Raw genomic sequence first — 26,898 nt, 5'->3', positions numbered from 1 at the left:
CTTTGAAGACACTCCTATTCCAGCAGGCCAGCCTGGCCTAATTTTCTCCCCTTCTTTTAAATTTTTAAATTGAAATTTTAATTTGTTTTAAATTATTGGGAATTTTAATTGTCTCAGGCAAAATTATTTAATTTGATTTTAATTATGTTTTTTAACTTTTGTATTTATGTGTTTTATTTTGTGCCTGTTCACCATCCTGAGTCCTTCAGGAATAGGGCGGTATACAAATTTAATAAAATGAAATGAAAAAATGAAAAAATGTTTCTTAAGCATTACGAAATCTCAGTCTGTCTTTGTGTAGAATTCTGAGCTTAGTAACACCAGTGCCAAAGTTCATGAATGAAGCTTCATAAAAATGCATATATAAACATTCATTCAGAAACATTAATTCAGCTTGTTCCTCTAGCTTCGTAGAACTTAAAGTTAAGTTAGAGATGTGACAAAACATTACTCTGTCAAGAAGGAAGCATGGCAGAAGAAGAAGTAAATGTCGCCAGTTCATGTTTCTGCCATGATTAGATGAAAACAGGGGAAGCTCCTTAATTTGAACTATGACATAAATGCCTCTAGCTAGTGGCAGAGAGATTTTTTTTAAAAGCTTATCTTACAATGTTGGTATTCAACAGTAGCAAGAAACCAAATTCTCCATGAGAAGTGTTACTAAATGATTCAAAGTGTTCAGAGAAAGTAAAAATCAGAATAGCTGGTATTTGAAATTTCATTCTAAGAATTTCACTTGTGGAGTAAGACGCTGTTGCTGCCGATTTCAGCCTCCTCTTGCATCATTTATCAAATTTGAAGTAAATATTGCAAGTGTTCTTCACTTACATGCTGAACATCTGTAATAAGTTAACAAGATAACCTTAAAAATAATTTTCAGTAAATGATAAGCAATCAATAACCTTCAAGGGTCGTACTTACCAACTGGGGAGGATGATTTGTGCAGGTGGTTTTGTTTTTCCAGCTCCCATTTTAAATTGGCCAAACATAAAAGTGAAAGGACAAAAAAAATTAATAATAATCACAGCTTATTCTACTCTGGTCCCTGGTTTCACAAGTTTTTTCAGAAGTTCCTCATTACATTGAATGTCACACTTACAGCAAAACAGATTTTCATACTTTAACCCCAATATCCCAGGTTTTGTTTTGGGTTTTTCATTTTTTTTCCCCCTTGCCTGTTTCACATTCCTGTCTTTACCCAGGAATTGTCTGTCTCTTAGCTGGCTGACCCTGAACAGCTGTTATTTTGTGCTACCTAAATGATTTTTTAAAACCTCATAGTAAGATAGCCATCTGTGATCTGGCCCATAAACTTTGCTTCTCCATTGGTATATTCAAAATATTAAATTTCTGAACTATTTAGAATGGAATAGATAGATGATAGATAGATAGATAGATAGATAGATAGATAGATAGATAGAATTCTTTATTGGCCAAGTGTGATTAGACACACAAGGAATTTGTCTTTGGTGCATATGCTGTCAGTGTACATAAAAAGAGAAGATACATTTGTCAAGAATCATAAGGTACAACACTTAATGATAGTCATAGGGTACAAATAAGCAATTGACTCATACTAGGAAACAATCAATATAAATTGTAAGGATACAACCAACAAAGTTATAGTCATACAGTCATAAGTAGGAGGAGATGGGTGATAGGAACGATTAGAAGACTAATAGTAATAGTAATGCAGCCTTAGTGAATAGTTTGACAGCGTTGAGGGAATTATTTGTTTAGCAGTGATGGCGTTCGGGAAAAAAACTGTTCTTCTTTCTAGTTGTTCTGGTGTGCAGTGCTCTATAGCGTTGTTTTGAGGGTAGGAGTTGAAACAATTTCTGTCCAGGATGCGAGGGGTCTGTAAATATTTTCACAGCCCTCTTTTTGATTCATGCATTATGCAGGTCCTCAATGGAAGGCAGGTTGGTAGTAATCGTAGTAATCTACCAATTCTAATTGATAGAATACTTTTGACTTACATGCAAGAACAATCTTGTCCTCATTGTACTTTACTTTTTTCCCCTGCACTGAATTTGTAATTTGCTCAATCTAAATGGAACCATTGTATTTTTAAAAATTGTATTCAATTTTCTATTTTGTCTATCCCCCATTCTCTTGGACTTGGCCCAAAAAAATGCTAGAGAATTCCTGGAGCCCGGCACGTTAATAAATCAGACATCAGCAGGCACACAGAGATAAACAACATTTACATACCTTTCAAAAGACACAATCAAAAAGCTAAAAAGGAAACAAAAAAGACCAAAATACCTCCTTGACAGCAATCAACACTCAGATAAGCAGGAATTAACACCAGGATTAATTCCAGACCAACAATCAATCAGTAAACAATGCCCCAATCAAGCAACCACCAACTGAGACAAGCAATCAAACAGTAAATAACAGCATAATCAAGCAATTGACAAGAGGAAAACAACACTCCCATCAACAGTGACAGGGCAAGCCACAATATATAGAGAGAGCAAACCCCATTCCCTTCAGCACTGAACTTGTTACTTAGTTGGGTAATGAAATGTCTGCAAGAAAGCAACTAAGATAAAAGAGCAAAGACTCTACATAACTAACATTCCTTCCTCCTCCTATTTTCCCACAACAGCCTTGTGAGATAACTGAGGCTGAGAGAGAGTGACTTGCCCTAAGCCACCCAGTTGGTTTTCATGCCTGAAATGGGACCAGAACTCACAGTCTCCTGGATTCTAGTGTGTGCCATAACCACCAGATCAATTTTTTTCTAAGGTAAAGGTAAAGGTTCCCCTCACACATATGTGCTAGTTGTTCCCAACTCTAGGGGGTGGTGCTCATCTCTATTTCAAAGCCGAAGAGCCAGCGCTGTCCAAAGACGTCTCCGTGGTCATGTGGCCGGCATGACTAAACGCCAAAGGCGCATGGAATACTGTTACCTTCCCACCAAGGATGGTCCCTATTTTTCTACTTGCCTTTTTCTTTACGTACTTTTGAACTGCTAGGTTGGCAGAAGCTGGGACAAGTAACAGGAGCTCACCCCATTATGCAGCACTAGGGACTCAAACTGCTGAGCTGCCGACCTTTCAATTGACAAGCTCAACATTTTAGCCACTGAGCCACCATGTCCCAATAAATTGGTCCTAGAGTAAGGTATTTGATTAGCAAGTACAGTGGGCCCTTGGTACTCAACCACTTTGAAACTCAATGAATTTAGTACTCAATGCATTTTGACATGAAAATTTTGTCTTGGTACTCATTGTTTGTTTGGTTTTCAACGCACAAGCTAGAGCTAGTTGGTGTTGGCTGCCTTATGACTGACTACATTATTCCTTATGGGAAAATTTTGTTTAGTACTCATCATTTTGGTACCCATTTGCACCTCTTGGAACCAATTAACAATGAGTAACAAGGTATCACTGTACTCTAGTAAATTACTTTCTTTATTTTCTGGCATTCTCTTTGCTAATATATCACAGCTATAAGCATTCATGACAGGCGTGAAGAAGAAACAAATTATAATCATGAAGATGACACAATTTTTGTATGGTGACATCATAGCAAAAGCACTTAGACTTATATACCACTTCACAGTGCTTTACAGCCCTCTCTAAGCAGTTTACAGAGTCAGCATATTTCCTCCAACAGTTTGGGTCCTCATTTTACCCACCTCAGAAGGATGGAAGGCTGAGTCAACCTTGAGCCTGGTGAGATTGGAACTGTCAAATTGCGGGCAGCCAGCAGTCAGCAGAAGTAGCCTGCAGTACTGCACTCTAACCACTGCGCCACCATGGCTCAACATATATCATGATGTATGTTCATCAGGTCGACTTTACCATTGTTTATTATAAACACCAATGGAAATAACACAAAAACTTGAAAAGCTTATTCCAACAGCAAGGTCAAAATTCTAGGATCAACATTGGGAAGAGGATGAAAGGAAAGTCACAATCCAAGCCCCACCCCTTTTGAATCTGCACGGGATCCACACTCCATGGGGGTGGGACTTGCATCATTTCAGTCCGTCCACCATCCTACTGATTTTGACAGGATTTTTATGCCTGTCTGTCTGTGTGTGTGTGTGTGTGTGCACGCATGTGCATGTTTCAGTTCATGCCAGTTTTATACTCCATTCTTCTTAGTATACCTGGCTTGTCAACAATTATTTTTCATGGTTTGTTTGTTGGGCCAGTGGGCTACAGCAGTAGTGGGTTGCCCCCAGTTCGCATCGGTTCTATAGAACCAGTAGTAAAACCAGCAGGAGGCTCCGCCCATCGACCCCAACGTCACTAAAATGTTTCTGCGCATGTGCAGAAGAGCGTGCACCCAAGCAAAGCGAGCGCACGCACGCGGCCCCGCTGCAAATTGGTAGTAAAGGTAAGCAGAACCCACCCCTGGGCCACAGTACTAGTCTGCAGTATCGTATCATTAAATACCGTTTATTTTTGATGTCTGAAATGAAACATAATGCCTTTTTTAGGAATTTAAAAGGAAATGAGATTACATCTTTTAAGAGTGTTTAGCTTGGAATTCATGTTTTCTGTTCCACATGCTTCCTCATACAAGGCAATACTTAATTTTCAATTATATTATATGACATCCATATTCCCATAATTGAAGTGTCTCTTTCAGTGGTGGGTTCCTCCCGGTTCCGCCCGGTTCCACTGAGCTGCTAGCGGTGATATGACATCACCGAACCGGCTCTGCCCCCCCGCCCCCCCCCGCCCCCCCTACCCCGCGTTATTCTTACCCTTTATTTGGCCCCACCCCCAATCTATTGCTGCCTCCTGAGTCCCAGCTGATGGCTGGAGGGAAAAAAACTGTTTAAACTCTTGCCGCGGGGCTTCAAAGGGCCGCCCTACAGCTGATCAGTGTTAAAAGAAAACAAATGAGTAGACTGGTGCCTGCAAAAATACATGAGTGCCTGCAAAAATAAATGGGTAGACCAGTGCCTGCAAAAATACATGAGTAGATCAGTGCCTGCAAAAATACATGAGTAGATCAGTGCCTGCAAAAATAAATGGATAGATCGGTACAGCTCTGGAAGCAGTTAAAAGCCTGGTAGACCAGTACCTCTTCTAAATCCTAAATAATTGTCACATCACCATCAAGCCACGCCCACAAAATAAGCCACACCCACAGAACCGGTAGTAAAAAAATTTAGAACCCACCCCTGGTCTGTTTATAGGAGGAGTAAACTAGGGAGAATTTAATCCATCCCCTCCCCACTTTTTATAATTTTTTGCTGTCATTGAAATAAAATTATTTTAGTGGAACCATTGAGGGGAGGGCAAGGTCCTGTCCAGGTCAGTGAAAACAGAAAATTAAGAAATGAGTTTATTACTCTAGCAGAATGAAATATAAAATCCCTCTTTCCTATAATCCTACTTTTGTCCTGCCACACATACAGCAGTTAATTATTTACATTACAAACCCATACGTATTAATTTATTTATGCAATTTACACCACTTCTATTTTGTCTCTTTCTTCAAATCTGTTTCTACTCTAGCAGCAATTAGAGAAGCATATTATCTTTTCTTTTCTTTTTTTTTTTAAAAAAAGAAGAGTGATAATTGCTGCAAGATGTCTATGAGTGCATAAATTTTTGTTATGACATGTTTCCCCTTACTGGATTCTTTTTAAATATATTTTTTAATTAACAACCGTACTGTCTTGAGACTTTCAAAAACGTGCAAATTGGTTTTAACGACAGCAAAATAGATTTCCATCTTATTGCTCTTAATGATCTATAATTTATTTACACTCAGTGAGGACAATTTTGAGAGCAATTTTGTGAATTGTTGCTGCTTATGGCATCTCTTCCAAACACTTGTGTTTTCCAAGAATGCAATTATCCAGGCACAGAGGTTTCATTAGTTTCCTTAGGATATTGCTTCTCTTTCTGGGAAATGCCCTCTAAGAGGATGATAGATGGGGTGGAGACTGGAAACGCTATAAATTTCCATATTTTACAGCTACACTTTGGAATGGGTAAAGATGCCTTTAATGGCTCTTTGGAAGAATGGGAAACAAATATTTTGGAAGCAGAAAGAAACTGAAGACAGAAACCGATTCGTGAAAAAGACCAAACATGTAACTAAAAACTCATAAGTGCACTTCAGGCTGTTCTGCTGAATCTGGAAATCCTATACATGAGTACACTGTATCTGTGTTTTTCTAGGAACATGCAGAAAGAGAAAGAGAGAGGGAGAGGGAGAAATCCTGAATTAAGATCCAGGGTTAACAAATAACAAATTATAATAACAGATAGCAGATAAACAGAGTTGGAAAGTACCTTGCAGGTCATCTAGTCCAACCCCTGCCCAAGCAGAGACCCTACATCTGCCTCTACCTCAGTGGGGAAATCCACATTTTTTTACTACTGGTTCTGTGGGTGTGGTGTGGCTTGGTGGGCGTGGCTTGGTGGGCATGGCAGGGGAAGGATACTGCAAAATCCCCATTCCCTCCCCACTCCTGGGGGAAGGATATTGCAAAATCTCCATTCCCACCCCACTCTGGGGCCAGCCAGAGGTGGTATTTGCCGGTTCTCCGAACTACTCAAAATTTCCACTACTGGTTCTCCAGAACCTGTCAGAACTTGCTGGATTTCACCCCTGCTCTACTTAGGATCGAACTCACAACCTCCTGATTGTGAGGCAAGAGCTCCACCTCTAGGCTAGGAAAATGTTTCTCTATCAACAGGCAGAAAGAGAAAGAGAAAGAGAAAGAGAAAGAGAAAGAGAGGGGGAGAGGGAAAGAGGGAGGAGAAGGAGAGGGAGAGGGAGAAATCCTAGATTAGGATCCAAGGTTTGTTTGCAACTTCATTTATTTTTAAGTATTGGGAAAATGGGAGAATACTTAGATATGTTTAATAGCATGGATGAAGGATAATGGGACCAGGGGTTTAGTCTTCCAAGCTTTCAGACTTATGCTGGAGCCCATCCTCAGGGAACCTCTCTATAGCAGAGTGGGTGCTTTGGGTTATTCTATGTGTGGTGTTTATATGGTGCTTGTTGTGTACTGCTTTTTATTGCTGTTGATTGAGGTGTTGATGGCTGGCTGTTTAGTCATTGGCTGTTGCTTCCTTGTGCTGCCAAGCCCTCACCTGCTAAGTACTTGATAAGTTGGTGGTAAATGAGCTGCGGTGGCGCAGTGGCTACTTCTGCCGGCTGCCTGAAATTTGGCAGTTCAAATCCTACCAGGCTCAAGGTTGACTCAGCCTTCCATCCTTCCGAGGTGGGTAAAATGGGGACCCAGATTGTTGGGGGCAATAGGCTGACTCTGTAAACTGCTTAGAGGGGGTTGTAAAGCACTGTGAAGTGATATGTAAGTCTAAGTGCTATTGCTATTGCTAAATCAGCACTCCTATTGACTGATGAAGGGCCTGTTCCCCAGGCTTCAATCACTTCTCTGGCTGTTTTTGTGCCTGCTCGTCTAACAATCTTGGACAAGCAGGCACATCAATCTAAAATTGTTGGATGAGCAGGCACAAAACCTCTGGCCCAGGTGACCAACCCAAATTGGATCCTGCATATTTAATACTTTATAACGATTCGGATATTAAGCATGTGTTGAACTATATTGATACTTCAATGATGTCTGGATTTATTAGTGTCACGTACTTTTGTTTCCCTTTCTAATATAATTCTTGTGTGGTTTCATAGAGAATACATCCTTCTCCAATCCAAAGGACACCATTTATGCAATGTCCATAGTTATGGCTAGACATGCTATCTTTTGTTAGATGATTATCTCTCAGAGTTCTGTAACTTTTCTGGTTCCCAACTTTGTTCAGCAAAGGCACCAAAAAAAAGGATGGCTTTTTCAGAATTAGAAGTAGGAACAGCCAGAGGGCCTGCAGAATAAAAAAGAGATTTGTGATACTAAAAGAAAAACAAGTATCTTCTGCCAACTTGCAGCAATGCAGTGAACTAATGCAGTAAAAATAAGGACAATCTCCTAAAATCATCTTCTTTTAATGACTTCATAATCCCTTGTGGGCAACTGAATGGAGCTGAGTGTTTACTGGCCGGATGCCCTCTCTGTCGCCAATGCAGAGCTTTGTTCAGCAGATATATTCTCATTGTGCTCAGAGAGAAAAATATCTGCCTCTACTTAGAATCGAACCCACAGCCTCCTGATTGTGAGGCTAGAGCTCCACCTCTAGGCCACGGCACCACTTGTCAAACTCCTAAAATGCTCTGAGAAAAGTATGAAAAGAAAACCTTGTTTTATAGTGAAGGAAACATTTGGAGAAAATAGCAGCCTCATATTAAGTTTAATATAGCAAGTATAGGTAGAAACTAAAAATAGAGATCCAGAAGAGAAGGTTTCTCTACAGTTGCATTATTAAAAATAAGGTATATAAATGCATTTATGCCAGCATCATGTACAATCCTGCTTTTCTGTTCTGTTTGCATGACATGACTGGCTAATCTTGTCTCCTGAGAATGCATAATCACCACTGACTCACACTGGGTTATAGCCACAATTTCAAGATTCCAAAAGAAGCTGGCATTTCCTACAATTTCTTTTTTCAAGGTTTCAAAAATTTTGGTAGCTAGATTGGGCTTGGAATGGTGTCAGGAGGGTCTTTTCCATCTAATACATTCTTTTTTCTGATTCTCTTTTGCTTCTGGGAGAACAAAAATTAAGAACAGAGAGCTGAAGTGCCTAGAGAAGCCCTGTATTTCATGGCCCCATCTAGGAATACAAAATAGATGGAGTTGGAAGGGACCTTGGAGGTCTTCTAGTCCAACCTACAACTTCATCTGAATATCAGGACTTCATCCGTTCTGTTCTGGCAGCTAGATGGGAGGGTTAATGTACACCTGTTTGCAAAACTCAGCTGAATGGGGGCAGTTAAAATCATCCTATATTATAGATTTTGTCATCTTTTTATATCTATCAGTCATTTTTACCACTAGGACAAATGGTGAGGATCTTTTTAGGCTCAGAGCATATGCTTTCCATCAGGCACCTCCATCCAGAGACATGTACACAGGGGTGGGCTGCTGGGGGCCGGATGGGTTCGGGAGAACCTCTAGCTAAGATTCTGTGCAGTTCGGAGAACTCCTAATCCCACTCCTGGCTGGCCCCTCCCACCCTGCCCTGTCCCTCCCAGGAGTCCCCACGCTGGGGGGGGGAGCAGGGTAGGAGGGGCCAGCCAAGAGTGGGATTAGGAGTTTTGGATGCAGGTAAGTGCAGGGCGTGCACAGAGGCTCGGGGAGGGTGAAAAACGGGTCTACCAGAAGTTCAGGAAGGCCAGAAAGGGGCCCATTTCTGGCCTCCAGGGGGCCTCTGGAGCCTGAGGAGGCTGTTTTTGCCCTCTTGGAGCCTTGAGGAAAGCCTCCGGAGCCCGGGGAGGGCAAAAATGCCCCCCCACACACCGCTGTGGTGCAGGAGGCCAACTAGGCCACACTCACAATGGCCACACCCACCCAGCAACCAGGCAGACAACCCCTTGCTAAAAAGTTTGAAGCCCACCCCTGCATGTACACAGGGGTGTACAATAAGGTGACCAGATTTTAACATTGGTAAAGCAGGACACCCACCATTTTGTGGGCGTGGCTTGGAGGTCATGTGACTGGGTGGGCGTGGCTAGCTGGTCATGTGACCGGGTGGCCATGGCTATGTGTATAGAAAAAAGTCATTTCTGACAGGTCCTCGCACTTTTGACTGGTCCTCACACTTATGACCATCGTCACATTTATGCCCATGCAGCATTCTTAACAACCATGTCACTCATTTCACAACTGCTTCTCTTCACCATGGTGATAAGATAGGGCAAAAAACATAAAATGTGAGGACAGTTGTAAGTTTGAGGACTGGTCAAAAGTGCGAGGACCAGTCAAAAATAACTTTTTCAGCCCTCTGAGTAGTCCATATGCACAAAAGGACTAACCAGAGGGCTGAAAAAAGTCATTTCTGACCGGTCCTCGCACTTTTGACCGGTCCTCGCACTTATGACTGGTCATCATTTATGCCCATTGTAGCATTCTTAACAACCGTGTCACTCATTTCACAACTGCTTCTCTTCACCATGGTGACAAGATAGGGCAAAAACATAAAATGTGAGGACAGTCGTAAGTTCAAGGACTGGTCAAAAGTGCGAGGACCAGTCAAAAATAACTTTTTCAGCCCTCTGAGTAGTCCATATGCATAAAAGGATACAGCAATAGAGAGGGATGAAGGAAGGGAAGGGAAATTAGAGTAGGAGTGAGGGTAAGAGAGGGAAGAAGAGAGGAGGAGAAGGAGAAAGGAAGAGGAAGTAGGGAGGAGAAGAAGAGGGGGGAAGAGAAAGTAAGAAGGAAAGAAAAGAGAGAGGTGGTAAGTTTAAGGAGAAAGATTGCTGTACAAAAAAAAAAGATGAAAGGGAAGAAATCCAACCCCAAACAAATATAAAGATATTAAGATAAAGAATGGATTGTTAAACTTTAAAGAATAAAAGAGAACAAATATGAATAAATAGCAATACTTAGAAACACACATACAAACATACAATGTATTTTCTTTGAACAGAATATTTGGCTGGTTCACAAATTTAAACAGTGTTTAGTTTTTTCAATTAAATTTACAATTTCTATATTTCCTTTTTGCCATATTTATTCCTCATCTATTTTTTTAAAAAACCAATATTACCCTTCATCCTCATCTCTAATCTTAATCAAATTCAATTTTTCCCTTCTATTCTATATTATACCCCTTCCCATTGTCATCTATTTTTATATCCATCCTCACATTGGTTAATTATGTAATTATGTAATACAGTTGTTTAACACAAATTCAACATTTTAATATAAATCAATTAGTTATATAACTATCTTTTTTGTATATTAATCAATATGAACATGAATATTCCAATTATTTCCATGCAATCCAATTTCTTACAAATCAATTAATTATATTTACCAATAATAATAAACCAAATAATTTCTCTCATATATTCCTGCAAACCACAACTTAAGCATTTCTGCTTTCAACACAATATACAATTAATAGTATCTCAATTATTACAATTCCCTAGTTAAATAGAGCTTTTTTTCTTTTGTGTTTTAAAATCTTGAACTCTCCTCTTTTTCCCTAAATTTCCCATTGTTTGCAGTTTTGCACCTACCTTTTTTGGTGAGGAAAAAGAAAAAGAAATCTCTCTCTGCCTCATTTTGCCACGTTGCAGCACACCCTGCTTTACTTTCAGTTTCGCTTTTTCAGCATAGTTAGGGGGAAAAAATCTCCAGCACTCTGCAGCTAACAACTACAGAGCCCTGAGCAAAACAGCTGAGAGTCGGGAAGCCGATCTAATCAACTTGTGCTAATTAACCTATGCTTAAGCTTTAAGGGGCTGTTTTTTCTATTTTTGCAGGCATCGGTCTACTCATTTTTTTTCTTTTAACACTGATCAGCTGTAGGGCAGCCCTTTAAAGCCCAGCGGCAAGAGTTTAAACAGTTTTTTCCCCTCTAGCCATCAGCTGAGACTCAGGAGGCAGCCGGGAGCAACCCACCACTGCACCGTTCCCTAGCTTGTCGTGCATTCTTTCCAAAAATCGGGACTTTCTAAAAACGCCGCGGGACGTGGGACAAATTGTTCAAAAGCGGGACTGTCCTGCCAAAAGCGGGACGTCTGGTCACCTTAGACTGTACAAGGGCTGTGGCATAGGGACATGTTTAGACACACTTTGCCTCTGACAAGTTCTCAAGTTCTGAAAATGAAGGTGAGGGGAAAAGATCTTGAGAAGCTTAAAACAGAGAGCCTGTTTGCAATATGTTTGTTCATATTAAACAATGGAGAGCTGTAAAGGACAGTTGGGCCAAATTAAAGAAAATGTAATATAAGAAGATCGTAAGGTCTATTAGAATGTATGTTTTAACAATGAAAGTTACACAAATACCTCAGATTACATGAGCCAATTACTCAATCTAAGAAGGCTGCTTAAAAGTAATGGAGTAAAATTGCAACATGAGGTCTTGTTGCTTTCCTGATATATTTCTGCCCCCATTTTGATATACTGAAGAAACAGTGGTACATCCCAAGAATCAGGCTTTAGATCAGATAATATGCAAAATATATGAGCAGAAACCCCTAATGGGAATAACAAAAGAGAACCCTGTCTTTAAAACCAGTGAAAAATCCTATTTTACCAGTAAAAGCAAATCACTCTTGAGGGTGTTTTGTCCACAAAGAATCAAAACCTTAGGAAGCCTTTTGGATTTGCAAATGAAAGGAAAATAATGAAGGTGGAGATTTGTTTTCCCCCAAAGGCAAAAGTGGGAAAAGGTAAGGAAAAAAATGCATTCTGGGAAAGAAATGGAGATGCCTCAAAGAAGCCTCTCGGAGCCACTAAGGATAGTAACGATCTGAAGTCATGCATGGACAGAAGTCTGTAGAGATTCTCAGTAATCTAGGTCATGGTTGTCCCAAAGGTGCTTTTTCAGGAGACAACTGAACTTCCTTGTTTTTTTCTTTGAAGATGTTTCGCTTCTCATCCAAGAAGCTTCTTCAGCTCTGACAGGATAGTGGGGAATGGGAGGATTTATACTCCTTGTAGATAGCTGGTCATTTGCATCCTTTTAGAGCAGTGTTTCTCAACCTTAGTAGCTTGAAGATGGGTGGACTTCAATTCCCAGAATCCCCCAGCCAGCAGCGCTGGCTGGGGGATTCTGGGAGTTGAAGTCCACCCATCTTCAAGCTTCCAAGGTTGAGAAACACTGTTTTAGAGGGTCGTTGAAGTACTTAGAGGTTTATCTTACCTGAGTGGTGCTCCTGGGTCCCGTAGACTGCAATTTTTCCTCTGGAAATCCATTCCTATTCCCACACCATTCAAAGGGAGTTGATCCCAAATTGTATAGCTAAAAGTCTGTAGTACAGACTACTGTATGTAGTACAGACAATTAGCTATACAATTGGCTATACAATTTGGGATGAACCTTACAGACTGAGTAGTGCTCCTGGTTCCTGTAGTCTGCAATTTTTCCTCTGGAAATCCATTCCTACTCCCACACCATTCAAAGGGAGTTCATCCTAAATTGTATAGCTAAAAGTCTGTACTACAGACCTTTAGCTATACAATTTGGGATGAACTCTACAGACTTATAACTATACAATTTGGGATGAACACCCTTTGAATGGTGTAGGAGTAGGAATGGATTTCCATAGGGAAAATTGCAAACCAGGAGCACTTCTCGGGTTATCATGAGGACACAGATAAACCTCCAAGTGCTTCAAAGACCCTCTGAAAGGATGCAAATGACCCGCTGTCTGCAAGGAATATAAATCTTTCCATCCCCCACTATCCTGTCAGAGCTGAAGAAGCTTCTTGGATGAGAAGTGAAATGTTTGAAGAAAAAACAAGGAAGTCCAGTTGCCTCCTGAAAAAGCACCTTTGGAATGGTCTTGCATGGATAGTGAAGTACCTGCTTTAACATTTAAAAGTAAAAAAAAAACAAAAAACTTTGTTGATCTTGATATAAGTTTCAAAGTACAGATCATACTGGTAAAGTTTGCAATGGATTATGAGACTTTACGGTAATAAAGTGCAGACTGAATATTGAAGAGTCCGATTTTTTTACATGTTAAGAATGCACTGTACATTTCCAGATTTAGAGTCCAATTTATGAAGTTTTAGTCACGCAGTCAGAGAGAGGCATGGAGTTGAATTTGTTGATGCAAGTTTACTCGGTTACAAATAAGGATGGAGATCTGCAGTTGAAAAGAACAGCATTACAATCTGGCCTTTACAGACTGAATTCACAATGGTGAATCCACTGATAAGAGAAAACGAGCTGACCTTTTAAAGCTAGCAAAATAATGTTAAGGGAGAAATCGCACGGAAGCTCGGCGTAGAAAATTAGGTCAGTGGGAGACAGAAGAAGTCAGGAAAAGACAAAGGAAAGAATGGGCCATAAACTTCAAAAGTGCAAACTGAAAATGTGCCAATCAATGGTATTTGGTGTGCTTAACATAGGAAATATTCTGGAGGGCTACAAGGTATAAAAAGTACTGAAAGACAAACAGGATTTGGAGCTCCTATTAAGACCTATTGGCAAGGTATCACTATTTTCCCACCCTTATTTTATCTGCCTGTTTGAGCAGATAGTGGTGGCCTAGTGGTGAAAATGCTCACCTCCCACTCGGAAGTGTTGGAAGAAAAATACATGTCCAGTTCCAAGCTGAGAAAAAGGCACTGGAAATAAAATGGAGGCTGATTGGAAAGAAAGATTCTCATGCTGTTGGTGATTAATTGAAGAGTAAGATTCATTGTCACCAAATGGGATTTTACATGGAAGCGAGGACTTAGCAGTATAGAAAACTATACCGTGGAACAGATCCTATTGCTGTGGAATGGATAGCCATTAACCAAAGATTGGTACCTGGTACTTTGAGAAAAGATGGAAGATGTGAGTTGATATCCAAGATGAAATGAAGGGATGTTGAAGGAATACAAATACCTGAACCAAGACCTTAAAAAACTTCAGGCCCCTGAAGTTAAGTAAGCCTCCTTAATAGCTTGCTTAGGCATTTGTAAATGCTTGCTCAAGAGTTATCTTCAATCAGTACTTCCATGTTTAAATGGGAACTAGAAAATAACCAAACACAAAAACTGACTTGTACCAACCCCTGCTTAATTAACTGTGAATTCTCATTATAAGCAGAAAAGCTAATCCATGTTGTCAAAGATTGGCATTTGACATCTTTACTGGACAGTATTTATTATACATCTATTTAAAAGTTGTTTGCATCCACCTTAAATAGGAAAAACCTCTATATTCTGTCCTCAGCACTGTTCACATAAATTTGGCTGAAACAGATGATCTGGTCTCCACTCATAAATTGGGTCATCGGGGAATTTTGCCTTTCAGTGTAACTGGAAGATTGAGTTCTAGTTCTACTAGATATCCATTCAAACTGCCTCTGTCCAGACCCAGTTTGGTCTGGTGGTTAAGGCACCAAGCTAGCATCTAGGAGACTGTGAGTTCTAGTCCCACATCAGACATGGAAGTCGACTGGGTGGCTTTTGGTCAGTCACTTTTTTTCAGCCCAACTTACTTCACCGGGTTGTTGTGGGAACAATAGAGGAGGAAGGAATGTTGGATATGTTCGTTGCCTTGAGTTATTTATAAAAATAATAAAGGCTGGATTAAATAAATCCCATTTCTTTGCAGTTGAATGGTTTGATCAATAAGACAAATGGCAAGAGAAAAATAAGAGGGAGGAGTCCTCACATGCTGTTACTATATGTTTCCCCATGAAGTCTAGTGTTAGTTAAATAAGTATCTTGAGCTGAGGTGGTGCAGTGGTTAGTGTGCAGTACTGCAGGCTATTTCTGCTGATTGCCGACTGCCTGCAATTTGGCAGTTCAAATCTCACCAGGCTCAAGGTTGACTCAGCCTTCCATCCTTCTGAGGTGGGTAAAATGAGGACCCAGATTGTTGAGGGCAATAGGCTGACTCTGTAAACCACTTAGAGAGAGTTGTAAAAGCACTATGAAGCGGTATATAAGTCTAAATGCTATTGCTATTGCTATTGCTATGTTTAAGAAACAAAATGAAAGCTGTTTCCTTTTCTGTCTCTCTATTTCTCCTTATGTTTCCCTCTCTTTGAGATATAGTTTAGGTAGAAATGAATTTCTCTATTCTTAAGTATTTCTTAATGAAACTTATGCTTCAACAATAATGGATGCATATTAGCATTCACTGCTAGCTGAAAAAAGCCCATATTCTTCAACCATTTTTTTTGGTAATATAAGCATTTTAATGAAAGATATTCAGTACTCTTTCAGAATTGCACTTATATTCAGGTGTACATCCACTGACTTCTGATGAATTAAAATATCAAGTTGAGGTTTGAATATTTTTTTAAAAAAATCCTTTTAATATTTTGCACACACTTTGGGTTGGATTGGAAGTTTATAAGGCTTATAAATAACAATTTATCTCTTTATTAAACAGCTGAAAAGCCAAGTCTCATAGTTTGTTTATTTATTTATTTATTTAACATATGGCAAATATATGGACTTATAGTAGTTCAAATGTTAATGTCCAGTCTACCCAGCCATTCAGGGACAGGGTGGTTTATGTTGAAAAAAAATCAAACATTGGGCCAGTGTAAGCTCTTGATGGACATTCGGACACAATGTGGTGGATATTTTGTTGAGGAGCATCACAGTCACACTGTGGGTAGAGACAAGACCCCACTTAAACAATGAGTCCTGGCAGACACCATGTTGGGTACGGATCCTGTTCAGAGTTGGCCAATGCTGGCGCATCTCATAATATTTGAATATTACATATAAAGTTAAGACCTGCTTGCTTTTAACTGTCCAAATTTCAGAATTGCAGGTAGGTTCTCTTTCCCTCACACACACACGCACGCTCTCTCTCTCTCTCTCTCTCTCACACACACACACACACACACACACACACACATAGAGAGAGGGAGAGGGAGAGGGAGAGGGAGAGGGAGAGGGAGAGGGAGAGAGTCTTTCATATATTTTGTATATTGTAAAACCCAGTCAGGGGTTAATTTAATTTTCTGTTCTTAAATTCTCTAATGATTTCAGCAGGAAAACAGGCAGCCTGTTTATTTATTTTTTTCTTCACAGAAAGAAAGTTCATTTTGGAATCCAACTGCTACTGACCTCATTCTTCTTGCAGAAATATATTTTCCAGCTCTTTCCTTCAGCTTTCTTATGTTACTAACCTATTTCACCTTCTAAAAATAAGCATCTAAAACTACCAGGCTAATAATATCAAATCATGAAAAAATTATTTCTGTAAAAGTCCTGTCACTCTATTCCTCTGTGAATGGTATTATTAATCCTTGCCTGCACTGGATAATGTTTATAAGAAGCCATTGTTCCTTATGTAAGATGATAACTATCTAAATTACAGGTTCAAGGGCAAGCAAAAAAAAAAAAAAGTAGCACAGAAGTAAGGAGATGAAAAGGTAACAAGGAATTAGGTGTAACTCTTGAATTTTGACGAATAGAATCTAGTCACTGTTACTGTGGTGTACTTGACAATTTCAAAATCCAAGTTCAAATTTATCCTCAACCACAGAAGCTCCCTCAATGACTTTGTGCCATTCAGCTTAATCTACCTCAGAAGATTATTGTGGGGAAAGATTGGATGAGGTAGCACTACACATTCTACCTTGAGCTCCTGAACAAAAGGCATAATGATGGTGCTGTTGTTGTTGTTGGTGATGATGATGATGATTGTTTGTCTAAATGTATAATCGCCTCCTTTATTATAGGACTCCCTTATTATAGGGCAGCGTAGAAAACAAAACAAAAATCCATAAAAATAGATAAAACCTAAAGCTACCTAGACAGCAAAGGCTAAAATGAGGTAAAAATCACACAATCAAATCAAACCGAACAGGGGCCCTCAATGCAACAGATACATTAATCTCAGGCCGAGGGCCAAAATCAGATTTTAAGAGCTTTCTAACACCCTAGGACCATGATGGTGAAGCTATGGCTCACGTGCCACCCTCTCTGATGGCACGTGAGCCATCACTCCAGTTCAGTTCAGCTCCTCTGTGCATACGTGCACATCTCCCGCCGACCAGCTGGTCTTCAGGTCTCTGCCATGCATGTGCGGGGCGCATGCAGGAGGGCCATGTGTGCATGTGTGGGAAGGGGGGGTGCATGCAGGGGGGGTGCACATGCACAGGGGGCACGTGCGGGGGGATGCGCAGGGGGCACACTTGCATGCATGGGGGGTGGGGCACATGCACAGCGGCCACACGTCCATTGCATCTTGGGGTTCAGGCGTGCACGCATTCATTCACACACACACATATGTGCTTTGGGCACTCGGTCCGGAAAAAGTTAGCCATCACTGTCCTAGGAGACATGGTACTGTCCTTATCGCTGTCAAGCCCAAGCCTCCGCTCGACAATAATGGAATGGGAGGGGGGAGGAAGAGGATATGCACATGTACCTGATACCACAGAACTGCGCTCAGCAAACCGGACAAACAAGGACGTAGGACTGCACCCAGATACTGGACACACAAACTCACAAATGGTGGTGGTGGCACCGGGAATAGGCGGCCGAGGGGTCGGGCTAGGGAAAAGCGAGGGGGGGTTGACCGGGACACTCCCATGAATGAGAAACCCGGAAAAGGGGTGCGCGTGACTGCGTGTCACAGCTGATTGTTATCCAGCCGGTAATAAGGGAAGGGTGGGGCAAATGTATAAAGGGCACTATGTAGCGGCTGTTCGTAGTGCCAACTTTAAACTACTATAGAGCTCAGCGTTGTTCCGGAGTTCCTGCTAAGCATTAAACCAACTTCACTGAAGACTCTGCATGTGTCCTGTTGTGTTTTCTTGCTACCTGCGAATCGCCCAGGAGAAGGAGCTGAGAATCGCTGGGGACTGCTTTTCCACAGGGTGGAGGCTACAAAACAGAATGTATAAGAGAAGATCTAACAACTAAATTAATAAGCCAAATGTGTTCCCCATCTGAGCGTAAGAGATGTCCCAAAGGTGCTTTTTTTCCCCTAAAGGCAAATTTCTCGGTTTTTTTTCCTCTGAAAACATTTAGCTTCTCATCCAACAAGTTTCTCCAGGCTTCCTGGGTGAGAAGTGAAACATTTGCAAAGAAAAAAACCAAGAAAGTCCAGTTGCCCTTATTTTTTTAAAAAAAAATTACCTCTGGGACAACCATGACCCGGCTGATTGAAAATATCCATAGACTTACCTTCAAAGCCAAGAAGACTCCTGTTCCAAATGCTGCTAAAGAAACAGATACAGATGGCCATGGGTGGGCTTCAAAAATTTTAGCAAGGGGTTCTCTGCCTAGTTGCTGGGTGGGCATGGCCATGGTGGCCATGCCCACCTAGTCAGCTTCCTGGACCACCGGGGGGGGGCTTTTTTCCCTTCCTGGCCTCCGGATGCTTTCCTTGAGCCTCCAGGAAGGCGAAAATGGCCTCCCCAGGCTCCAGAAGCCCTCTGGAGGCCAGAAATGGGCCCGTTTCTGCCCTTCCTGAACTTCTGGTAGGCCCATTTTTTGCCCTCCCTGAGCCTCCACTCGCACCCTGCACTTATTTATGTGGCCCATTTATCCAAAATGGGCCACATAGGGACTCCTGGGAGGGGTGGAGTGGGCAGGACCAGCCAGGAGTGGGATTTGGGTGTTCTCCAAATTGCACAGAATCTTAGCTATAGGTTCTCCCGAACCCCTACGGACCCCAACAGCCCACCTCTGCAGGTGGCTTATTTGTAGATAAGAGAATTGTCTTTGACAATAAATTACAAAATAAGGACATTTTCCTTCCTTCAATTTACCCATCTTAATTGCTTGTGCCAGTATTTTGAAGTCAGTGACCATTCCTCCTGCTTTGTTTCAATATATTTGTTTTTAAATCATTTAGGCTGAACACACAAATAGCAAACTTTATTGTAGGGTACAAATGAAGTGATTAGGCAACGTTGGAAAAAGGGGGGGGCGTCATTATACATACTTCAGTTTCAGGTGAGGGAAAGGCTTTGTGGGACTGGAACAATAGAAAAAGATGGAAAATTATTGTTTATGTTCTTTATGTTTATGTACATTTACACCTTTCTTTTCATCCAAGCTGAGTACACAGTAGATAATCATAACTATAATTAGTTACAAATATACCACTGCTCCTGCTAGCCTCTCTCCTTTCCTGTAATTTTAATATATATTTTATTAGTTTATTTGACAAAATCCAAAAAAATGAAAGAATATTTTTAAAATGCATCATAACATGTGCTTCAAATACAATTGCAAAGTGGATCCATCTTCTTTATCATGTTCCAAGTCTGATATTCTCAAAATTCTTGTGATATCAACAAATTCCTACTATTTGGGACATAATTTAACATTCTATTTGTATACTTAAGCTTAAATTCTCTTTTTAGTACTAAATGAATAAAAAAACAAATATTGAACCAAAATGGAACCACTTCAAGTAGTACCCTGTTTCCCCGAAAATAAGACATCCCCTAATTATAAGCCCAATTGGGGTTTTGAGCACATACACTAAAATAAGCCCCCACCCAAAAATAAGCCCTCCCTGAAAATATTTAAATGCAGAGCTGGAAATCAGGTAAGATGGCAAGAGGAGCCCCATCTTGCTCCACGCACCCCAAAGTAGTAAGACCTTCCCGAAAATAAGGCCAAGGGTTCAAAAGGGTTCAAAAAAATATTGCCCCATTGGCAGAAGAACAAGACAATAAAAAACAATAAAAATGTCCCGTATGGCTATGCAAGAATTAAAAGATAATTCTTTTTTTTTAAAAAAAATCTTGAACCTGAACCAGTGTATTCTCTTCAGATGATCAGAAAACAGGCCACGGTTTCAACTGTCTTTTCAAAGTAGATTTTATGGCAACTAGCTTACTACCTCCAGCTCATTGCCGCCAAGAAAGTCCTAGTCTAATTTAAGATAGAGTCGGACCGGGGTGAAATGCTCCCGGTTCAGACCGGATCGCCCGATCCGGTAGCGATGGCAGTGGGTGGTCTGGAGAACCGGTAGCAGAAATCCCTGCCCCCCCCCATGCCCATCTGAGCCACGCAATCATCAGAGGCTTTTTTTTTTTTTACTTTTAAAAGCATTTTTTTCTACAAATGTTTTTAAAAGTTTTTTTTTAAAAAAGCCTCTGACGATCGTGCAGCTCAGCTGGGATCGTCAGAGCCTTTTAAAAGCAGTTTTTTTAACAACCACTTTGGCTGAAGAGGTTGTAAAAAAATGCTTTTAAAAGGCTCTGACGATCCCAGCTGAGTTGCCTAATCATCAGCGGCTTTTTTTTCTTTTAAAAGCAAAAAAAAAAAAAAAAGCTTTTAAAAGAAAACAAAAGCCTCTGACAATCAGTCAACTCATCTGGGATCGTCAGAACCTTTTAAAAGCTTTTTTTTTACAATCACTTTGGCCAAAGAGGTTGTAGAAAAAATGCTTTTAAAAGTAAAAAAAAAAAAAAAGTTGGCCATGCCCACCCAGTCACATTACTCCCACCACCAAGCCATGCCCACAGAACCGGTAGTAGCAAATTTTACATTTCACCACTGAGCGAGACATATCCATAGCTGGGATCATAAGCAAGATCTCCCCATAACAAGAATTTGACAGAATTAGGGAATTCAGACTTTTAAAATATTTTTAAATATTTTTTAAAAAATAATGTTCAGAGCTTTATAGTCTAAAGTGAACACCATGAATCATAATATCTTCTCAACAGGAACCCATGGCACAGATTTTCCAATAGAGCCAATCCCAAAGCTCCTTTTTCAGGAGGCAACTGGACTTCCTTGTTTTTTTTTCTTTGAGGACGTTTCACTTCTCATCCAAGAACAACCCTCTAAAACAGGGGTGTCAAACTCGCAGCCCACGGGCCAGATGCTTCATGCACTGGCCACGCCCACACCCTGTTTAGCGAAGGGGGAAAAAGTCACGATACATCACGTGATGCTGCTGTGATGATGTGAGGTTTTTTTTTTAATTTGATTTATATGCCGCCCTTCTCCGGAGACTCAGGGAGGTTTACAATGCGTTAAGCAATAGCCTTCATACTTTTGTATATTTATACAAAGTCAGCTTATTGCCCCCACAAACTGGGTCCTCAATTTACCTACCTTAGAAAGGATGGAAAGCTGAGTCAACCTTGAGCCTGGTGAGGTTCGAACTTACAGTAATTGCAGACAGCTGGTGTTAATCACAATGCTATCAGTCTGCTGAGCCACCAGGCCCTTTGACTCCCCTGCTCTAGAAGGATGCAAATGACCAGCTGCTTGCAAGGAATATAAATCCTTCCATTCCCCACTATCCTGTCAGAGCTGAAGAAGCTTCTTGGATGAGAAGTGAAACGTCTTCAAAGAAAAAAACAAGTAAAGTCCAGTTACCTCCTGAAAAAGCACTTTGGGGACAACCATGACCTGGATGACTGAGAATCTCTACAGACCAATAGAGCCAATATTGCAAACATTTGTATGGTTTATTAGTTAAGTTGCAGTATCCTTTTTATAACACTCAAGAGCTTTATCCAGGATACAGGTAAGATGCACAGCTTCCTCACCTCCCTTTGTATCTCTTTCAACTGTACACAGAATGGCTTTTTATTAGGGAAGAAATCAATAAGTGAGAAATTGTAAAAGAGCTATTAGATACCTGTTATAAACCGGCATATCACCCAATGCCTTTTGGCTGACACATTTCTGCATCCTCTAAGAAATAATAAAAATGCCACATGGAATATCTCTATTTACTAGCTGTAATTATCCAGAATACATTGAAATGGATGTTTTGTTCTCTTTTGTGTTTTTGAGGCATAGAAAAAGCTATGGTTTTTTAGCATAAGAAAGAAAGGAAAATAACTCTGTATGGACACTAATATTGAAAATGTTTTCCTTGCGAATCAAAATTGCATTCTTATGTTAACAGATCTGGGGAATTTCAGCGGACGAACAAGAAGTGCTGTCTCGGTGAGAGAAGGTCAAGGTGTGGTACTAATATGCTCTCCTCCACTTCACTCACCAGGTAAGGTTGGCTGAATGTTAAATTGATAGCAACTCTGTGGGCTCATAATTTTCAGCCGTGATCTTGATAGTGGATCAGTAAACGCTTTGATACCCGAGCTATCAAAAGAATAATTAAAGTCTGTGTCTCGTAAAAGCTTCTGAACCGGAGTTAGCATTTTTGAAATAAGGTTAAACTAATCCATTTTGCTCAGTGAATAGAAACAGCAGTAGCAGACAGTAGAATAAGAGTCGTCCAAGGACTTTCTCCCACCCCGCCCCGGTCTCAGAGCTCTGCTAAATGTCAGAGCTGAGAGGGATGTTGTTGAAGCCCATGTGAAATGATTCATTTTTTCTCATTCAGATATGAGTTTGATCATGGTCTTCTTTCATGATCAAATTATGATAGTGGTTATTTTGTTGTTGGATGTAGCTCAGTTGAAATTTGTTCAGATACAGTAACCTTCTACCATGTCCTATATAGATGTTGTTGCAGAGGACGGAACTAATGCCCCAACTTCTCATGAATCATACATAAAAAGATAGACGGAGCTTTCATACCATCAAGGCTGCCATCTTGGACTTACCATATTTTTCGGAGTATAAGATGCACATTTTTCCCCCTAAAAGGGGCTGAAAATTTGGGTGCATCTTATACTCCATGCAGATAACAAGATAAAAACCACAAAATAAAACAATTTAAACAATAAATATTAACATTAAAATAGCTAAGGAAGGAACCAATATGCAAGGACAATCCGCTCTTAATCCATTAACTACCTCCAGTATGAAACACCAGTTGGTAGAGCCAGATTTTAAGGCCCTTTTTGAAGGCCAAGAAGGTGGGGCGGATCTGAACTTAAGGGTCATGATATTCCAGAGGGCAGGAATCATGGCAAAAAGCTCTTCTCCTGAACCCCGCTGACCAGAAATCCTTGACCAACAGAGGCCATGGCCTTCTGCCAGTTTGAGTGGAATGGGCCAAATCCATTGGGCTGAGATGGTTTCTCAGGTAAACTAGACCCATGCCATAAAGGGCATTAAAGGTCATAACCAACGCTTTGAATTGGAGCCTGAAGCAAACTCACAAACAGTGCAGCTTATGCAACAGGCTTGTTACATGGGCCACTTTAAGGCCTGTTTGGGTAGCTGCTTTATGTACCAGCTGTAGCTTCCATTTGCTGGTTTTTGATAAATAAACATCATGCTTTATTTTCTGATAGCTGAACTGAATGGTGTGCGGGCTTGCTCTGATCTAGATGTATTGGCTGATATTGGAATTGCCAAAGGCCACTTCCTTTGGGATTATCTATAAAAAAGCCACAGTGTTGTTTCTATAGGAGAAGGATAGACAGAGCTTGGGGTTGGAGACAAAAAAATAGGAATCAGCCTGGAGTTGTTTACATTCCCACAAATATCCCACAAGCAACTATGACTGATGGAAACAAATAAAACTAGAAATTACCCACAGTCTGTCAACTCGCAAAGCATCCCTGACCTGCTCTCGAGTTGCCATAGGCAGAAGGGAGGAAACTGATGAAGCAGCATGGCAGCCACAACCAGAAGCACATTCCACACATACCTTTTTCAAGGCTGTTACCGGCAACAGCTGGAGGGGCGTGATCTCTACAGCCCGCAAAAGTGCTCCGTTGGAGAATGTGATTTATGACACACCCTGGGAGGAGGAGGGAAACAGGGTCATAATTGGGCCATAAATTGGGGGGCAATTTGTGGGGCAGAGCTGGCTTCACTTGGGTACGTGCCGACATGTTGCTCCTAATAAATAACTGGATTTCTTTTGAAGCTTGGCTCCATTAGGGCATCCGTCAGAACCCTGACACAGTCATTTACGAACAGATGTCAGGAGTTGACAACCTCTCTGGGCCATTGAGCACATTTGCACTGAGGATATTATGGGAACTTTCTCAAAATGCCACAAGAGAAGAGGGTTGTCTTGTCTATGAGAAGAAATGTTAGCCAGAAGCAAACGGTTTTTGTTAGTTCTTACTGTATAAAGCTCTTCTAATAAAAATGCTGCTAGAGAAGTAAGAGCCTTGGTAGTACAGTGGTCTAAGGCACCCTGTTATTAAGCTGGTTATTAAGACCAGATGCCTGCAATTACTGCAGGTTCGAATCTCGCCAAGGCTCAAGGTTGACTCAGCCTTCCATCCTTTTTAAGGTAGGTAAATTGAGGACCCAGTTGTGGGGGCAATAAACTGACTTTGTATAAATATACAAAAGAATGAAGGCTATTGCTTAACGCATTGTAAGCCGCCCTGAGTCTCCGGAGAAGGGCGGCATATAAATCAAATTTAAAAAAAAAAAAGTTGGTACTTTATAGCGTAACATCTTTCTCTCCCTTTCCCTATATAGTGAGTCAAGAAAATTCTCAGCTTTTTGATGTACAGTATATATTTATTTTAACATATAGAATCATTTAGAATAATCCAGCATGTGGTAACATCTTTTAGAAAATGTTTCCATTTCCCTTGTCTACTGACTTGTCATACTGAACTACAGTGTTAGGAATTGACATAAAAATTGAAAGTTCCACAGGGATTTGTTTAGGACTCAAAAGAAAAGGTTCTTCTAAATCTCAAAGTCTTAGATGGAAAATGTTGAAAAGTTCTATTAAAATATACTTTAATGTTGGGAATAATGCATCAATGTGAAATTTTGCCTCAGGTTTCCCTTAGAGGAGCATAGAGATGATCTTAAATTAGTAAAATGTTTGATAATCAGATTTGTTATGATTATGGAAAATATTGTGCATAATATATACATATTTGTGTGTGCATGTGTTTATTGTACATTATTAAGGTTTATGCTACAAATAAGAGATTATTTTGCTGTATAGATTTGGAGACTTTTGGATTGTTACATTTGCATATTGTTTATATGATGTTTTTGTTTGAATTTAGAGATTATTTTATTATATATTTGTATTTGTACTGAATAAAGTCAGGAATCAAATTTCTTTTTTTTATTTTTGTCACTTTTTAAGTTCTTCCCACTTTGATTGGATTTGTCCTTTTTTAAAACTCTTTTTTTGTTACTTTGCACTTCACCTTTCTGTTAGTTTAATTAGTAAAGCATCAACTGAGGAAAAAACAAGAAAATGTGAGAAAGAAACTAAAGATTGTCCTACTTGGCTCTCTTTGGCATAAGAAGGAAAAGAAAAGAGAAATACTGTGAGATTTTCATTAATGCCAATTCTTTGTGGTACATCAGGTCTGGAGACAAATACCAGAAGTAATGCTAGAACTCTACTTTATCAATATAGGATTAGTAGCAAAATCTTGAAAGTTTCATAGTGTTTTTATCAGCAGCTACTGTTTATTTTCTCAAAAATCATCTCTGGGTTCTTCTACACTTCCACTGTAGACAATATAAGTCAGTGGACCATTAAGAAGATACATCTCATCCTTGAGTTGACCTTGTCTAGGTTAAACAGTAAGGAGGATTAAATTTGGTTACTGCATTGATGGGTTTCTACCCATGAATTTCAAGATCGTTGACTAAATTAGAGGGTTAAAAATATCCTAGAAGACAATGGCAAATGATGTGTGATGAACTACATGGATGTACTCAGATGGTCGCCAGACGTTGAGCTGAGTTTGAGGGCATTGCTTGTCTGTCATAATAAATGATAGAATTATTCTAAGCAGGCACAAGGTGTCACATGCATATGGATAGAATGTTCTTCTTTGGATTAAATAAAATAAGGGTGCTGGTGCCATGATAGATTCCTCATTCCAGCCTTATGATATATATATATATATATATATATATATATATATATATATATATATATATATATATATATATATATATATAGAGAGAGAGAGAGAGAGAGAGAGAGAGAGAGAGAGAGGGAGAGAGAGAGTAGTTTTCATTCCACGTATTTTAGAAAATGTTTCCATTTCCCTTGTCTACTGACTTGTCATATTGAGCTAGGAATTGACATAAATGTTGAAAGTTCCACAGGGATCTGTATAGGACTCAAAGGAATTTATGTATAATGATACAAAAAAATTAAAAAGACACCAACGTTTGGACATTTGGTCTCTTATGGCCCAGAAAAGAGATCTAAGTACCTAATGAAAGGAAAAAAATGCATATAAAATGCATATATTTGAGAAAATTGTGTACAATATAAATATGTTAGAAAAACTTGCATATGAAATTATGTGTTTTAATTTGCTAATTAATGCATTTATAGAAGAAATGATATAAAAGAAACCTGATTTATCAATATCTAGATAGCATTCACATGAAAAACTTTCAGGTTTAATCCTGATTTAAAAAAATAATAATCAGTGAGTGATGCCAATTCTGAAAATTCTGACAATATGGAGTAAATAGGATAATATAAGATCTCTTTCTCTCTCTCCACACAAACACACACAGAGAAAGAGAGAGTAATCCTCTAGAGGG

General features: G+C 39.9%; 1 protein-coding gene across 1 annotated transcript in view; it reads left to right on the top strand.

Annotated features, from left to right (window-relative positions):
* Positions 1–26,898, top strand: part of CNTN5 (contactin 5) — a 273,429-nt gene that overhangs the window by 38,475 nt on the left and 208,056 nt on the right. Inside the window, exon 3 of the mRNA XM_070943988.1 lies at positions 22,388–22,483. Coding sequence (XP_070800089.1) covers positions 22,388–22,483 — 96 coding nt within the window. The remainder of the gene's footprint in view (positions 1–22,387; positions 22,484–26,898) is intronic.

This window comes from Pituophis catenifer, unplaced genomic scaffold (genome assembly GCF_029215685.1).
Source record: "Pituophis catenifer annectens isolate HBS135680 unplaced genomic scaffold, rPitCat1.0.hap2 SCAF_4, whole genome shotgun sequence".
Lineage (NCBI taxonomy): Eukaryota > Metazoa > Chordata > Lepidosauria > Squamata > Colubridae > Pituophis > Pituophis catenifer.
Note: the sequence above shows the minus strand (reverse complement) of the source record. Positions and strands in the feature narration are given on the sequence as shown.